Consider the following 18,920-nt stretch of genomic DNA (forward strand, 5'->3'; position numbering starts at 1 on the left):
ACGGATCATGACGGTCTTTGTGTCGGAATCCAATCTCCATACAAAGCAGAAAGGCCACGGAAAACCGATCAAGTCCGCGGAAATGTACACAAGCCTAACGCTACATGTTTCAATTTAAGGCTTTCATTACTTGTGTTTGTATCAATACCTTGAAAGGTAAGTCAGCTACAAGGAGAGATGCGTCTGTGATGTGTGTATGGGATATCAAGACAATATTGACACTGCGACAACGTGGGGCGGTTTAATCGCAGGGGCACATGGGCTCGCATGGATGGTTTCTGGGGTGTAATATTTTGAAATTTGAGTTGAAATATGTTCCGAGGTTCACTATCATTATGCAACGTGAATGTGTGGGTGGGTGATCGAGGCTTTGGAAGAGTGAGTGAGTGTGGTTTTACGCCGTTTTTAGCAATATTTCAGCAATATCACGGCAGGGGACACCAGAAATGGGCTTCACACATTGTGCCCATGTTGGGAATCGAACCCGGGTCTTCGGCACGACGAGCAAACGCTTTAACCACTAGGCTACCCGACCGCCCCTTTGAAAGAGTGATGAAGCACTTGTTTGTTTGTTTGTTTGGTGTTTAATGCCACATACAATCTTCTATCAGTGGGAAGGTCTCCATATTGCCTGGAACTGAATTCCATCCAAGTGGGGTATTGTGATAGGAAAGCGGGATTTCTACGACATACAACCAACCACCCCAGTCACAGAGCTATAGATAAGCTTTTGGTTTTGGGGGTACTTTACCGAGGTCTTTGATTTTGATTGTGTATCTACAATTTATTGAGGGTATTCAAAAAAGAATTACCTTCCTATTTCTTGACATTTGGAAATTTTAAATTAAAAACTGTTCTGTAACAATCCCTGTAAATCATTTAAAACTATATTAATAGTCTATCATCCCAAACTGGCTCCCACAGGAGGTATCACTTGGGTAAGATGAAGCGATATCTACACTGTAGATATTGCTGCAATGAAATTGCATCACAATGCTTTACAGACCATTGTGACATCAGTGGTCACCATGACATCACAATCAAATGACATCACTAATGGCTCTGCTACTGAAGCTGTCAGCAGTACTGTTTACACTTAAGACACTGCCCATGAAAAAGTTGGAAGAATGATGTTGGATGATAAATAAAATCTCCTCCTCATGTCTTTTGATATCAAATATATCAACACTCGTTGATAAAAGTGGCAAAAATCCACAGCAACTTTTATCAAGTCATGTTGATATATTTGAAATCAAAAGACACTCGGGTGAGATTCTCCATATACCCGTCTGCATCTGCATGGGCTCCGTCTACGGGAAGCCATTTGTTTCCAAAACCTAGCATTGTATAAAGGCACATTATTTTAACAACCAATAAAGTCACCGCCTAAGAAACAACAAGTACATCGACTAGGCATCATGTGCTTTTCAATTGACATCTATCACTAAGTTTTCCAATTGTAACTGTCGGTAAGTGAATTTCGCCATCTGCTTATACACAATCATTTTATCTAAAAGTTGTAATAAACGCAATCTTTTATCTAATAGTTGTATATCACCTATCACTGTTATATCAATAGCACATTTATATCTTGTATATTTGATACACTAGGATTTGATTTGTCCGCATATTTCAGTTTATTTAATGCATATTTTACGCAAATACGCAGCTTATCTTGAGCTCTGAAGTCAGACAGCGATCCTCTTGCTGTCTAATTTGGATTCACCCCAGGGGTGAGTGAAAGAGTGTCATGATCCATGATCCATGATCCATGGCCTAATGGCAATACTTGGAAAGCACAAACACGGGTGAAATTATTATAAAATACAGCAACCTAACAAATGTTTCATTGTCTTCCTGTTGAGGAGAGGCACATTGTTATATAATAGTCTGTCATGGGTGGTGGGTATTGCAACTGGGCAACAGTCTTTCAACTGTGGCTGGCTTAACTTGTTTTGAGTGCTATATTTAACATATATTTTAGAAGATTAATGTTTGAGACAGCAAAAATATCAACTGAATCAACTCTGACAAGAAACTTTTTCAGAAATATTTTTTTACACCAAAGCAAGATACCTATTTCCTCAGAACATAATAAAGAAGTATTTATTAATTATGCTTCAAAACAAAATTTATACCCCATGAAGAAATGTAACATGCCTGCCCAAGACTGGTTGTTCAACATGACATCACAGACTTAAACACAACACTCTCATCAACCATAACTCGAAGTCAGAACAGAAGTGTTTTGTCCTCAGGTCTATCTCCCAACACATGGAACGAGATTCGGACCCATACCGCATTGTTGTCTCTGATTATCTTCTGCCTCAATACACACAACAAGTTAGTTTGATTTTAAGCCTTTTTGCCAAATAATATAAAAAAGTGAAATACCGTATTCAACATAATAAACACCCACGGCGATATTTGCTAATATATTGGCTAGTGAACAGTCCTAATTAGCACCCCTTCCGATTGATCAATGTACACAAGACTTATTTATTCGTGTATTATACGCACTCGTGTGTTATATGTACCCTTACTTATGGGCAATTAAATTCTGGAAAACTATATCTGTCGTATATAAACATTTCAGGCTGACAGCATAGACAACAAAATTTACGTTCACCATTTACCAAAATATTATTCTAATAAGAACTCTTATTTCTAATTTTGAGAGCGCCCTGGGCGCTTATTACGTCGAATAAGGAATATGTTTGATAGTGTTTCAGTATATTTTGATTTTCAATCATTTAATTCAGTTTTATGGAATGTCAGCATTTCAAAACACCGCGTCCCAAGCATCCAGTGAACTTCTAGATCCTGACTATGCTGACGACAGTGTCTGAAACTCAGCAGACCACACTGAGAGCCTGAAAGGACAGCACATTTTAAAAAAACGGTAGGCGCGGGGGAAAAACTGTAGCCAAACATTTTAGCTGAAGCAGGGAAAATACTCTGGCAATATAAATTACACAACACAACCAGTCACCAAGTAGCCTAAAGTGCTGTAACACCAGTTCCCAGAGACTGTCGTGATAGATGAAGCCTACATTTATCAAGGAAAATATCAGCTTGTAAAACATCTTTGCTACTACATGTCATACACCATTTGAAAGGTCTATCTTTCTGTTTATAAATAAGAAATTAATGTTTATCATCTTACTTAAATAATGCTTAATAGATAATTTCTTAAATAAACTACTGGCTGTAAGGGCCAGTTGAAATTTGATACTATCAGCCTGAGAACAAATCTGTCAGACTTGGGCCTACAAGCCATTCTATTTCAAACACTGACTGTAGACAACCTCGAACCAAATTCCACATAAACAATCTAATTTCCCATCCATCAACCATGTACTCACAACTTAGACCTGTGTACAAAAACTCCAACAAAATTCCACGTAAACAACCGACGTTCCCATCCAGCAGCCACGGTCCTCAGTGCGACCCTAGATCCTGTGTAGAAAACCTAACCAAATTCCACATAAACATCTAATTTTCCAGGTAGAATCCCCCTTTCATCTGTGTCCATCATGTCTATCCTAGTCTACATTCCACGCTCGCCTCCATACAACCGACACAAATGTCCGCGGCTAGTACCCAAATATTTTCCTCAGCGCTCAGGTATGACTCTAATTGCTAATCAGCGGACATATTTGCCTACTAAACCTGTCCCTTAACCTCAAATCTCATGAGCAAACATACAAAACAGTAACAAACTGGCCCGCAGACCATATTTGTTTAGGATCCCACGTGTCAACAGAGGACCATCTTGAGGTTAACTTGGCTCGGGCTTGTGTTTGAGCAGCGTGTAGAACGGCTGAGAGATGTACATCCCTACACAGAACTATGCTACCTGACCGAGAGTCAACTGGAATACAGCACAGACTGGAGTCAAGAGGAATTTCAGAAGGAACCTGTTGCCAATCGCCATCGAACCCTTGTGAACAATTGAATCACTGAGGCAAACTTTTTGGTTCGCAGGTTTCGTCGAGACTGCCATAAACTATTTATGATTTTTCGCACTTCTCCATGTTTGTTAGATTAGAGTGAGTGAGTTGGGTTTAATGCCATTTCGCACAGTATTCAAATTATTTAACAGCATGTTTTGTTTGTTTCTTTGTTTGTTGTTTAACGCCACACTCAGCAATATTACAGCTCTATGATGGAGGTCTGTAAATAATCGAGTCTGGAACAGACAATCCAGTGATTGATATCATGAGCATCTATTTACGCAATTGGGATCGATAACATGCATCAACAAAGACAGCAAGCCTGACCACCCAATCCCGTTATCGCCTCTTACGACAAGCATAATGGCCTCTTATGGCAAGCCATTTCTGATGTGACATTGCTGGAATATTGCGTAAAATTCACTCACTCACTCACTGACTGGAACATGCTTTCGTATTGACCTTTCAGCTGAGCTGACAGCAAACAGTATATCATACATCAAGTTGTGAGGCCTCTGTTAGGATGGGAGCTGATCACCAAGATAGTCAAGTTGACATGTACGCACTCCCAGCGGGCCTTGCATATATTGCAGGGGCATCCTGTCAGTGAACAGTAGTCAGCCACACCTGTCTCACAGCTTCCTGGTCCTAACAGGATTGGCTGGTCAGGCTCACTGACTTGGTTGATGCATGTCATCGTACACCAAATGCGGAGGTCACTCAATGCCAATCACAGGATCAGCTGGTCAGGCTCGCTGACTTGGTTAATTCATGTCATTGTACACCAAATGCGGAGGTCACTCAATGCCAATCACAGGATCAGCTGGTCAGGCTCGCTGACTTGGTTAATTCATGTCATTGTACACCAAATGCGGAGGTCACTCAATGCCAATCACAGGATCGGCTGGTCAGGGTCACTGACTTGGTTAATTTATGTCATCATACACCAAATGCGGAGGTCACTCAATGCCAATCACAGGATCGGCTGGTCAGGCTCGCTGACTTGGTTGATGCATGTCACTGTATCCCAATTGCATAGATCAATGTGCATGATGTCAATCACAGGATTGTCTGGTACAGACTTGATTATTTAGCTACCCTTGCATTAGGCATGGGTCGCTGAAGACCAAGTCCTACCCAGCTACATCTTGTATTAACTCCCTGTTTCAGCACAGTATATTCCCCACCACTGTATGCATGACAAACTAACCCTTGCACTCTCTCACCAGTCTACCCGTATACTTATAAACATTTCAATCTACCTTATCATTTCTGTTTCAAACAATGTACAAACAATAAACGTCCTAGGTACACAATAAATAACGAACAACTCATCTTGTATCAGAGGCAAGTCCAATAAAAGTAATATTTGTGTTTCAGTGAGTGAGTGAGTGAGTGAGTATGGTTTTACGCCGCTTTTAGCAATATTCCAGCAATATCACAGCGGGGGACACCAGAAATGGGCTTCACACATTGTACCCATGTCGGGAATCGAGCAAACGAATCGGCGTGACGAGCAAACGCTTTAACCACTAGACTACCCGACTGGCCCTATTTGTGTTTCAAGCAACGTCACATAGGTAGCTAAGAAGAGACATTTTCTAAAACTGATTCTGCCAACCTCAGAAAATCTAAAAATTGAAAAAAATAATTAAATCACAATTTTTTTATTCTGTGGAATGCAAACTTAAATGTCCACCACAAATGAATTGTGCAGACAATATCTACTGCAAAACAAAGCAGACAAACCAAACACTACACACATAACAACTTATTTTGATCACTTTTTGAAGAACAATAAAAAAATAAATAAAATATTCTGAAATGACTTTTTTCATGTTTGGCTTTTTCACACAAACTGACCAGGATATTACACATAAGAAATCTGTCAACCCAGAAATAAAAAAGTAAGGGAAAAAAATTCTTCACTGAAATTCATATTTTCCTCAGTTTTCTGCACTAGTTTCAGGAGTGAGAATGTTTCAGTGTCACAGGTCGGTTCGGAAACAGTCGTGTTTTAATTGACCTTCTACTCTGGACATGACGCCTGGGCTGGACACAAGGGGAAAAAAATCTAGGGAAAAAAATAACAAACAAAAAATATATATATATACAGGTTTCTTGACAACTAGTTACCATAGTTACAAAATTTCAGTGTGGCAAGTGAATTAGTACCCGAAACAAATTGAAGTTTTTGACAACCTTATTGCTTGTACAGAGCTGGGTCTGTCGCGTTCATTGTCTTGAAGCAAGGTTTATGAGGCGTTGAAAGTATTCACCATTCAGGATATCTGGGATTTAACTAATACTTTTATAGCCTTGCACTCCCTGACACAGTACAGTCACAGGACACAGATGGAAGCAGATGTAGAAATTCATAACAAACAAGCATTTAAAAAACTTTTCAATTTCATCATGTGATGCTTTTTTTATATATTTTTGGAATACAAATGACAAAGATCCTCACCTTTCAAATGAAAATTAAGTATCCCAAGTTTTAACCGTAGAGGGTTGCGTGTAAGCTTGGCACAGAAAATCGAAAGGTTTTACAAATAACAGGGCTTCTTTCAAAATCAAAGATACATTCTACAATTCAGGGAAACTTTCAAAGGCAAGAGGTGAGGTGAGGTGAGGTGAAATGGGGTTTAACGTCGCGTCCAAGATTATTGCACTTATATAGCGACGTGCATGTACGTGTGTGTGTGTTTGTGTGGCTGCTTGTACTAGTCCGGACTGATGCCGATTTATAGTGCTAGCACACTGAGATACCCTGCCGCAGTTTAACATGAATACCCCACTCAGACACAGTATACTGACTCCGAGCCGACCAGTCCTTGCTTTAGCCCCTTAATGCCGAGCGCCAGACAGGGAAACAACAAGTACCATCTTTTAACGTCTATTGGTATGACGCGGTCGGGGATCGAACCCCGGACCTGCCGCTCTCTGGGCGGACGCTCTACCACTAGACCACAGAGGCAGTCTCAAAGGCAAGAGCATTTCCATAGCTAAGAGTGAGTGAGTTTGAAAAGTATTTCAGTGATATGACAGCCTGACAGCTAGATGTTGGAGGAAAGCCCGAAGTGATGCTTATCAGGTCTTAGTAGTGGTGGTGTGAGTGAGTGAGTTGGGTTTAACGCCACTTTTAACATTATTCCAGTTATATCACGGCGTGTCAGCTTAATGTGGGAGGAAAGCCCGAAGCGATGCAGGTCTCAGACGTTTACCACCTCGGTGAAACCAACGAGCATGGGTATGGTGCTGACAAACCTAGAAACATGATTGGGGCGAACCGGGGTTTGGACCCACAATCATAGGTTTCTGGCGTGCCCAAGGGACGCAACTCCGCACAGCGAATCGCTGCGCCTTAGACGACTGGGCCACCCATGCCCCCAGTGGTGGTGTAACACCCACGAGCACGGGTATGGTGCTGACAAACCTAGAAACATTACTTGGGCTAATCCAGAATTCAAGCATTTATAAGACTTCTAAATTTCATCATGCTTTTCTGATATATTTTTGAATAAATATAAAATAGGTCCTTATCTTTCAAATGAAAATTAGGTATCCAAATCAAGATGTTTTAACCATTTATTAAGTAGTGGGCTGTGTGTAAGTTTGGCACACAAAAGGATGTTGAATCAAAAGGTTTTTCAAATAACAGAGCTTCTATTAAAACCAAATGACAAAGATACATTCTACAATCCAGGGAAACTTTCAAAGGCAAGAGCATTTCTATAGGTAAAAAGTATTTCAGTGATATGAGTGAGTGAGTGAGTGAGTGAGTGAGTGAGTGAGTGAGTTGGGTTTAACGCCGCTTTTAACAGTATTCCAGTTATATCACGGCGAGTCAGCTTAATGTAGGAGGAAAGCCCGAAGTGATGCAGGTCTCAGACGTTTACCACTTCGGTGAAATCCACGAGTGAGTTAATATTTAAAGTCACATCTGCAATATTTCAGCCATATCGCGCAACTCTACACTTCAAATAAACAGCTGACAAACATAGAAACAATCATACCCATATTCAAGGATTGAAATGCAAGATCTTAGGCTCCTTTTACACCTAAAGGAGACAACTCTTCACTGCAAATAAACCGCTGACAAACATAGAAACAATCAGACCTATAATCCAGGATTCAAATGCAAGATCCTAGGCTCCTTGTACACCTAAGGGAGACAACTGTGCACCCATGGGATACATATAGAAAAACTATCAGATATATTATCTTGATTATCAATGTGAACTGTTGTTTTGAAGATTACAGATTAGAAAATAAAGCTAAATGTAAGAAATATTTCTTTTAAATAATAACAATTATTACTGTTTTTCTTACAAGGAATAACAGTGTCTGTTGAACATTCCAAGCCTAAGAGTGAGTGAGTGAGTGAGTTTGGTTTAACGCCGTTTTTAGCAATATTCCAGCAATATCACGGCGGGGGACACCAGAAATGGGCTTCACACATTGTACCCATGTCGGGAATCGAACCCGGGTCTTCGGCGTGACGAGGGAACGCTTTAACCACTAGGCTACCCGACCGCCCCTCAAAGCCTAAGAAGAAACATACCTGAACTCCATCTGCAGGTTTCAGATGCCCTATAGTCCCACTGTGTACAGTCTCTCCTAACCTTATAGTCCATCCCACCATAAAGTAGCATGATGTACCTCCAGACATAAAGTCAGACTTGTGACAGCTGTCGGCACACAGCCACATTCACCTCACATTATCTAACATCCAATCAGCCTGTCTGCTACAAAGGATGACCGGCCATGCGTGGCGCTCCCTCAGGCTTGCCCATATTGACTTAAGTAACAATAGAAAATGTCTTAATCGAATTAGAGTGCAAATATTCTTGTTTTCAATTGTCACTCAAGACATGTTGAAAACCCGGGTTCATTTCCCAACATGGGTACAATGTGTGAAGCCCATATCTGGTGTCCCTTGCCGTGATATTGCTGGAATATTGCTAAAAGCGGCGTAAAACCATACTCACTCACTCTCACACAAATGTCATATTAAGCTCATCAGAGCAAAACTGTTATGAAGTCCTTATACACCCAGCTGGTATTGACATGGATTGTAGATTATAGATGTGTTTGTAGATTATAGATGCACCACACGAACTCAAAACGAACATTTAAATCATTACCCCCACACCCGACAATGTCCGATGTAAATCTTTCATAAAAGGGGGACACAGAAAGCACCTCCCCCTTCTCTAACACCGAGCATGTAGTTCACAACCACACCATTCAAACTTTCCATTCAATAATCTCCTACTCAAATCAGAAAATCAAGTCACATGCACTTGTTAACTCAACACAAAAACTACTCCAGTTTCAAAAGTAAAATCTGAAATTCATTTCAGATAATTCAAACCTAAATTCCACACCTTCACATGTCAAAAAAACAAGACAATACCACTTCAACTACAAATCAGTGTTGGCGATATTCTCAAAACGTGTCACATTTGCTATGTTTGCTCCGAACAATAGAATATGATATACGTGTATCCTCGCAAACCCTGGGGCTAAATGCCTGATAACATCAAAACATTAAAAAATCCTCGTCAAGGACGGGTAACTCTTGTTGAAAACCACGACCAACGTGTCATGCCGTTAGTATGCGTGACTAAGAGCTCTTGAAGAGCCAAGTTAACCATTGATAATGTTTCTTTTCCACAGTGATCTTTGTCAAGTGACCCCCCCCCCCGAACCCCCTCCCCCTGCACTGGGGACGTAGAGCTATGTAATCTGATGTAGTTGCAATTGATGCATTGGGAACCAACCTTGCAGCCATGTTGATTTGAATTTGAGAAGCTTTGGTTGGAGTGTGTCACCCTTTAAAAATGATGATATACAGGGTTTATAGACTAACATCTTGTCTCTGAAATAAACATTTATTATAGTTATAGAATATAATAAAAAGGAGCCCAGAGACTTTTTTCATTTTCAGATACTGCAATAATTAGACTTGAGAACAATATAGACTTGCATGGGCAGCATTGGATATATTTGTTTCAGGGTCTGTGCAGTTACCTAGACTTGCTAAACATTATAGACTTGCATGGGCACCATTGGATATATTTGTTTCAGGGTCTGTGCAGTTACCTAGACTTGTCAAACATTATAGACTTGCATGGGCACCATTGGATATATTTATTTCAGGGTCTGTGTAGTTACCTAGACTTGCCAAACAATATAGACTTACATGGGCAGTATTATTGATATTATTGGAATATTGATGAAGTCAAAACTCACTCACCCACAACTGGACCTAGTCCCACAGAATGTTTTCATTCACCTTATTACCAAAAACACCGCCTCACATCAATTTAATGTCTGTAACTAAAGATGAAGAAAACACATTCTTTCTTAACTTGATGAAAAACACCATACAAAACATACTGGTACCAAATACTTATGCATCATGCAAGTCACTTTCCTCAAGTCAAAATATTGGGATGCCATCAACCTCTCGTTTTAACAAATTAATATATACGTGAAAACAAATGTAATCTCTTCTAAATGGTGTTAATTGTGCCCTTTGAAAACTTTCTAAGTTCCTGTAGCGCATATTTTCATGAATACGGTAAATAATTGTCTCCCAAAACACAAGAAAATACCTAAAATATGAGCAACCAGGATTTTTCTACACATTCTGAAGACCTTGCTGTGACACAGATATTTTAGAATAATATTATATTGTTAGCCTGACTTTCAATTCCCCCAGTTATTTTCACACACAAACAGCCACCTGTACAACTATAAACAACATGTATGAAGCATGTAACACTTTCCACAAGACTGATTATTGTTAGAACGTCACAACAATTTCTTATTGTGACAAGCACTGTATACTTCAGTGAATACGTTCAATCAAAGACAGTCATTGTTGTGACGATTAAAGGGCCATAGGTAAAAGGTAAAAATAGTCCAAATATAATGGCTGAATGTCCTCACAATATTGTAAACATGAAGAGATATTTCTCACAAGCTTTCATAATAGGGCTGCAACGATACACCTAGGTGATGATACGATATGTAATATCTCGATATGCTACATTACACATAGTGACAAGAGAAGACGAGAGTTAAATTAATTAAACTCAGTTAACACATTTAAAATGTATCTGTGATAAAAGTTTATTTTAAAAAAACGTATCGTGAAAAATCGAGATACAGCACCTCACAAATCGTGCACCATATTATATGAAGTGAATCGCTATGCATTGTGTGCCGGGATATCGTTTCAGCCCTATTTCATTCTAGGCAGTGGCCATACAATAGTATTGCCGATTGATGTGCCCAACTGGGTACATGTCAAACTGTTCCACAGATAAAATAAACTGGTGATCACTGTTTGAAACTAAGGTTCATTTGTCTGATCCAGCCTCCATCATATCATCATATAGCTGGAATATTGTTAAGTGCGGCATTAAACAACAAACCAACCAACCAACCATCCAGCATGCATCTTCCCGAGGCAAGAGAGTTAACTGACTTTAAAAGTCCAGATTCCACCCTTACCGAACTAGACTAGATTACTGGGCTCGACCGTAGCGCCACCAGTGGCTATTACACTGACTAAGCTTGTCCCATCTGTATTCCACAGCAATAATTGCTGATGCTATATTTATCCTGAATCAACTATGTGCTAAAACTAAGTTTAAACCCATCTGAAAATACCCAGTGTAAACACTGAAACTCCACAAAGAGAATCTTGAAAGCACTTGTATCTATACCTGGACATGTTTAAACTAAAATAGAGCCAGCTTCACAAAGTGAACATGTCTAACACTAAGTATGATCATGATAAAGCAGCTATTATTTGAACTTGTCTATCCCTCCCCAGCATATACTGTAGACCAGTATCAGTTGTGTACAAGCCTCAGCCACGCCTCCCCTGAGCAAATGGATCTCGAGACAACATGACTCCGCCATAAGATTCAGCCACAATTAAACACTATCAAAAACTTTATTTAAAAATCATTTGTAAGTGAACAAAAACTTTATTTAAAAATTCATTTTTAAGTGAACAAACACTTTCAGCTGATGAAACTCCTTAGACTACTAGGTAATGAGGTGAAATGGGTTTGAACGTCTCGTTCAGGGTTTTTGCACTTATATTCTGACAAGCATGAATGTGTTTGGCTGTGGTTTTATTGGAATAATGTCAGCGTCATGGTGTAAGCCCATTGAGAGACAATGCCGCAGTTTAATACAAATACCCTACTCTCATACAGTATATTGACTCTGAGCCCATCAAATCTTGTTTCTGCCCCATGTCAGAAAACCCCACTCAGACACAGTATATAAACCCCCACTCAGACACAGTATATAAACCCCCACTCAGACACAGCATATAAACCCCAACTCAGACACAGTATATAAACCCCCACTCAGACACAGTATTTAAAAACCCACTCAGACACAGTATATAAAACCCCACTCAGACACAGTATATAAAACCCCACTAAGACACGGTCTATAAACCCCACTCAGACACAGTATATAAAACCCCACTCAGACACAGTATATAAAACCCCACTCAGACACAGTATATAAACCCCACTCAGACACAGTACATATAACCCCACTCAGACACAGTATATACCACGAGTCAACCAATCCTTGTTTTATATTCTACTACCCAGGCAGGGTAACAACAAGTACCATCTTTTGACATCTTCTGGTATGACGGGGCTGGGGATCAAACCCTGACCTTTACTTCTCTGGGCAGATGTTCTATCCACTAGACCAGGGAGACAGTCTTTCCTTGAGTAAATGAATCTCTAGACGACATGACTCCACCATAATCACAATCAAACATTCTTAAAAAGCATCCAATCCTGAATGCAAACTCATCAAAAGTGAACAAACTGAACGCTTTGAGTTGATGACAATCCTTAGACTACACCAATGACTTACCCATCCCTGAAGATGAAGAATAAGCTGTGAAGATGCAGCCTCAATGCCACATGCCCGAAGCATCTTTACATACACTATGTTACATATAGACACAGTCAACACTCATGTACATTCGACATAATAAGCGCCCAGGGCACTCTCAAAGTTAGAAGTAGGCGTCTCTTATTAGAATATCATTTTGGTGAAAAACAACAGAATAAAACCAGAAAGCCTTGGGCAGTCCACGGGAATAACGCACTCAATAACCTACACTGTTGAACTCAAAGTTACATAAACTGGTATTTTCTGGTGTGAAATGGGTAAGTGAGTTTGCTTTTCCGCCACTTTTAACAACATTCCAGCAATATCAAGGCGGTGGACACCAGTAATGGGCTTCACACATTGTACTCATGACAGAATCGAACCCGAGTCTTCGGCCTGACAAGCGAACACTTTAACTACAAGGCTACCCAGCCTACCCCTGTTGTGAAATGTGTGTAATTTATCTAAACTTGATACTATAAAAGCCAACCCGTTAAGATCTGGATTAGAATTGGTCTTCAGCAACCCATGCTTATCATACCAGGGGACTACCCCCATTGAGATCAAAGCTAGAACTGATTTTCAGCAGCCCATGCTTGTCGTAAGAGGCGACTAACAGGATTGGGTGATAAGGCTTGCTGACTTGGTTGATGCATTTCATTGTATCCCAACTGTGTAGATCGATGCTCATGATGTCAATCACTGGACTGTCAGGGCTGGACTTGATTATTTACAGACCGCCGTCATATAGCCAGAATATTGCTGAGTGCAGTGTTAAACGACAAACAGACAAACAAACAAACAAACAAACAAACCAAACACATTGCCAATCATCACAAAGTTGTCATAATCTCACCAACAGTGAGTTAATCATGAAAGCCAAAATTAGATCAGAACAGTTTAGTTTTTCTTAATGTCAAATGTGTAAAGATTATTATCTTAGTTTTCATGAATTTCTTTGCATGTGAACAGCTACAGCAAAAACCTACCTCACACCCTCTATTTACAAAACACTGACACAAACAGATATCACAGGTTAAAACAATACCATTAAAACCTAATTTCTTACCTCCAAACTGTCAACTAGCATATCAACATTACTTACACATTTGATGGGAGTTGTCAGTTTAAGCAGCAATGTCAAACAAGTCTGGCACATTTCTAACAATTAAGGACACCCCCTTTACCATTTGTTTTTAAAAAAAAGACTGAAAAAGCTTAATAGAAGTGATGGGGAAACCCTGTATCACGGCAACCCAATCCTGACTCTTGCGAGTCCTTAAGATTGGCTTCTGTCTGCCGTGTATCTGGGCTAACAAGTATGCTGTTATTTACATAGGCAAGCCAGGAACATAAACATTTCAGGGAGTTTGGACCCCGGATTACCCTTACACCAAACAAGCAGCCCAGATAATCCTTCCATATTCACTCTTATTTTGTCCCCAGATTGTCGACCATGTCTGAAGACAGGGATATTAAAGGGGGTTTGGTTTTGAACCACTGGCACTCAGGCCATTTAAAGTGAGTGAGTGAGTATGGTTTTACGCCGCTTTTAGCAATATTCCAGCAATATCACGGCAGTGGACACCAGAAATGGGCTTCACACATTGTACCCATGTCGGGAATCGAACACTGGTCTTTGGCGTGACGAGTGAACGCTTTAACCACTAGGCTACCCAACCGCCCCTGAATTTACCTGTGGCAAGTCCATGTTAGAATAGTCCCCTAGTAACCACAGCTTGTTGTACAAGGCCACTTTAAGATTTGGGGAGGGGGGAGTTATGACATGGTTCATTGTGACAATAATTTTTTTCAAAACTCAATATCACAAAAAAAATACATTAACAGGTTACCATGGTTACAATAAGTCCAACGGTACTCCATTTCACATTTTATTTATTTCTGGTCAGCGAAATAAAAAACCCACTGCTGTTCATTCATGTCAATTTTGGGGAGTTGGTACATTCGTAAGTTAAGTCAGTCGTTCTGTCAACACTACAATGCAGTATACACATCTTCAAAGACTCCCATTAGGATCAAAGCATTCAAACAAATATATCAATCGGTTCTAATTGCCGTGTTTTGAAAAGACAGTCGCGTAATCCATTTGTAAAAAGTTCACCGTTTCCCTGTATTGCTTTTTAAACCCCGGCACTCAAAACTCTGCAAACAACAGTAATAAGATAGGAGGCAGAAGGCCACCCTGCTGTGTACACCGCTGCAAGAAACAAGAATCTCAAGGAGGCCCTTCTTTGATCATTTAACCAGCATATGCAGACAATTGAGATAAAAGTTGCACAAAATAGGAGGTTGGCTTCATTATTTGAATTGTATTACTTCTAACAATCAGCTTGGGTACAGATGTCATGTCAAACATTAATGTTTCTTTCCTTGTTTGAGTATATCGCACCACTAAATATTTTGTAGCAGTTCCTCGCATTTTAGTGTGTCACTGTGAACTCTTATGACAAGAGTTGTGGGTGGGTGTGTTTGCGGGGTTGTGGGTGGGTGTGTTCGCGGGGGGGGGGGGGGGGTTATCACAACTCTCCACAGGACTCACCTATGCTGTAAGTATATCATGGTGTCTGCCATCTCCTCTAGGGCAGGGTAGGCGTCAACATAACTGCAAGTATCCTTAGATCTAATTGGATGAGATGCCTCAGTTCTGACCTACAAAAAATAAAACAAAAATAAGACTTTGAGAAAAACAAGAAAAGAGGAAAAAGACATCAGATTACAGATCTTCTACAAATCCTGGCAATTTCCCTGTGCCACAATTCCCTGTGTAATTCTTAGAATTCGACAATCGTAGGTTCTAATGCCAGGTATGCCTTGAATAGGATTCTTGATGAAGTATTAGCACCATCTGTGTTGGTTTCAGCCAAGTGGTACACATCTCTAACATCTCTAAGACCTGCACTACATTCTCCCACACTGGGCGACACACGCTGAGCGACACGCACTGAGCGACACACACTGAGCGACACACACTGAGCAACACACGCTGAGCAACACGCACTGAGCCACACACACTGAGCGACACACACACTGAGCGACACACACACTGAGCCACACACACTGAGCGACACACGCTGAGCGACACGCACTGAGCGACACATACTGAGCGACACACACTGAGCAACACACACTGAGCGACACACACTGAGCAACACACACTGAGCGACACACACTGTGCCACACACGCTGAGCGACACACACACTGAGCGACACACACACTGAGCCACACACACTGAGCGACACACGCTGAGCGACACGCACTGAGCGACACACACTGAGCGACACACACTGAGCAACACACACTGAGCGACACACACTGAGCGACACACACACTGAGCCACACACTGAGCAACACACACTGAGCGACACACACTGAGCGACACACACTGAGCGACACGCACTGAGCAACACACACACTGAGCCACACACTGAGCCACACACACTGAGCGACACACACTGAGCCACACACACTGTGCCACACACACTGAGCGACACACACTGAGCGACACACACTGTGCCACACACGCTGAGCGACACACACTGAGCAACACACACTGAGCGACACACACTGAGCGACACACACTGAGCGACACACACTGAGCAACACACACACTGAGCCACACACTGAGCAACACACACTGAGCGACACACACTGAGCGACACACACACTGAGCCACACACTGAGCAACACACACTGAGCGACACACACTGAGCGACACACACTGAGCGACACGCACTGAGCAACACACACACTGAGCCACACACTGAGCAACACACACTGAGCGACACACACTGAGCGACACACACTGAGCAACACACACACTGAGCCACACACTGAGCAACACACACTGTGCCACACACACTGAGCGACACGCACTGAGCGACTGAGCGACACACGCTGAGCGACACGCACTGAGCGACACACACTGAGCGACACACACTGAGCAACACACACTGAGCAACACACACTGAGCGACACACACTGAGCAACACACACTGAGCCACACAAACTGAGCGACACACACTGAGCAACACACACTGAGCGACACACGCTGTGCCACACACGCTGTGCCACACACGCTGAGCGACACACACTGAGCAACACACACTGAGCGACACACACTGAGCAACACACACTGAGCAACACACACACTGAGCCACACACACTGTGCCACACACACTGAGCGACACACACTGAGCGACACGCACTGAGCGACACACACTGAGCGACACACACTGAGCAACACACACTGAGCGACACACACTGAGCGACACACACTGTGCCACACACACTGAGCGACACACACTGAGCAACACACACTGAGCAACACACACTGAGCAACACACACTGAGCGACACACGCTGTGCCACACACGCTGAGCGACACACACTGTGCCACACACACTGAGCGACACACACTGAGCGACACACACTGTGCCACACACGCTGAGCGACACACACTGAGCAACACACACTGAGCGACACGCTGAGCGACACACACTGAGCAACACACACTGAGCGACACACGCTGAGCGACACACACTGAGCGACACACGCTGAGCGACACGCTGAGCGACACACACTGTGCGACACAAACTGAGCGACACACGCTGAGCGACACACACTGAGCCACACACACTGAGCGACACACACTGAGCCACACACACACTGAGCCACACACACTGAGCCACACACACACTGAGCCACACACACTGAGCCACACACACTGAGCCACACACTGAGCGATACACACACTGAGCCACACACACACTGAGCCACACACACTGAGCGACACACACTGAGCGACACACACTGAGCGACACACACTGAGCCACACACACACTGAGCCACACACACTGAGCCACACACACACTGAGCCACACACACTGAGCCACACACTGAGCCACACACACACTGAGCCACACACACACTGAGCCACACACACACTGAGCCACAAACACTGAGCCACACACACTGAGCGACACACGCTGAGCGACACACACTGAGCGACACACACTTAGCCACACACACTGAGCCACACACACTTGGCAACACAATGAGCCACACACACTTGGCAACACAATGAGCCACACACACTTGGCAACACAATGAGCCACACACAATGAGCCACACACAGTGAGCAACACACACTGATACAATTGAAACACTGTACAAAGCTGCATTGTAGAACCAAACTAACTCACTCACTCACCCACTTCTACCATCAAAAACAGGCTTTCTGTGAAATAACTGGAACACAGTTGAAGGTGGCATTAAACACAACTCACTCACTCCTCACACATATAGAAACACATGCATTAAATGAAAAACTCAAGTGAATAAAAACAGCTCGCATAAATACCCAATGAAGCTTTTTCAGTATGCATACAAAACACAATTACAATTACAAGCTTATTTACTTTCCCGAGTCAAGCCTATATATATAGAACAGTTATATACATCTAAAACATCATTCCATTTTTTTAAATCTTAAAATGTTCACTAATTTTGGGAAAAACCCAATAGAGTGACGAATAGATCAGTGAAAAAATATTGGTTGAAAAATGTAATAACCAAATAAAAAAGAAGGCCCCAGAGTAAAAACTCAATTGCTAAAAACGTTATCAGGAACTCTGATAGTTTCAACAACATTACATGATTACAGAACAAAAATTGCCAAATCTTACAAAGCGCTTCCCTAGTTTCAAAACAGCTGTATGTGCACTTGAATCGTAAGACTTCCGCTCGTATCCCCCTCAAAAATATATATGATAAAAAGGATTGAGCAGCAATGCATACAAATATAACTTTTGGAGGGGGGACACAGACGGAAGTCTTCCCCTTCAATCAGTTGTAAAATATAAAAGATGTAAAAATCGGATATCGGCTTAACGTTATCATCAAGTTGTCCCTTCTAAACTAAAGATCCTATCAAGCTCTCCTCTGAAAACAAAAACACATGTCTGTGTTCTTCCTAATTACAAACACTCACCATCT

The 18,920-nt window shown here is 41.8% G+C and overlaps 1 protein-coding gene across 2 annotated transcripts in view; it reads right to left on the reverse strand.

The window, feature by feature from the left end:
• The window catches only part of LOC139458162 (carboxypeptidase N subunit 2-like), a 73,952-nt gene that overhangs the window by 7,133 nt on the left and 47,899 nt on the right, over window positions 1-18,920 (reverse strand). Inside the window, exon 2 of one of the 2 annotated variants that reach the window (XM_071239491.1) lies at window positions 15,466-15,575. Coding sequence is in view for 1 of the 2 variants with exons in the window: in XM_071239492.1 (XP_071095593.1) it covers window positions 8,521-8,601 (81 nt within the window). In the remaining variant the exon portion in view is untranslated. Of the gene's footprint in view, window positions 1-8,520; window positions 8,602-15,465; window positions 15,576-18,920 lie in introns of those variants that run through there. The other variant, XM_071239492.1, reaches the window with a different exon arrangement.

This window comes from Haliotis cracherodii, unplaced genomic scaffold (assembly GCF_022045235.1).
Source record: "Haliotis cracherodii isolate W230 unplaced genomic scaffold, xgHalCrac1.p SCAF_12, whole genome shotgun sequence".
In the NCBI taxonomy this organism is placed as follows: Eukaryota; Metazoa; Mollusca; class Gastropoda; order Lepetellida; family Haliotidae; genus Haliotis; species Haliotis cracherodii.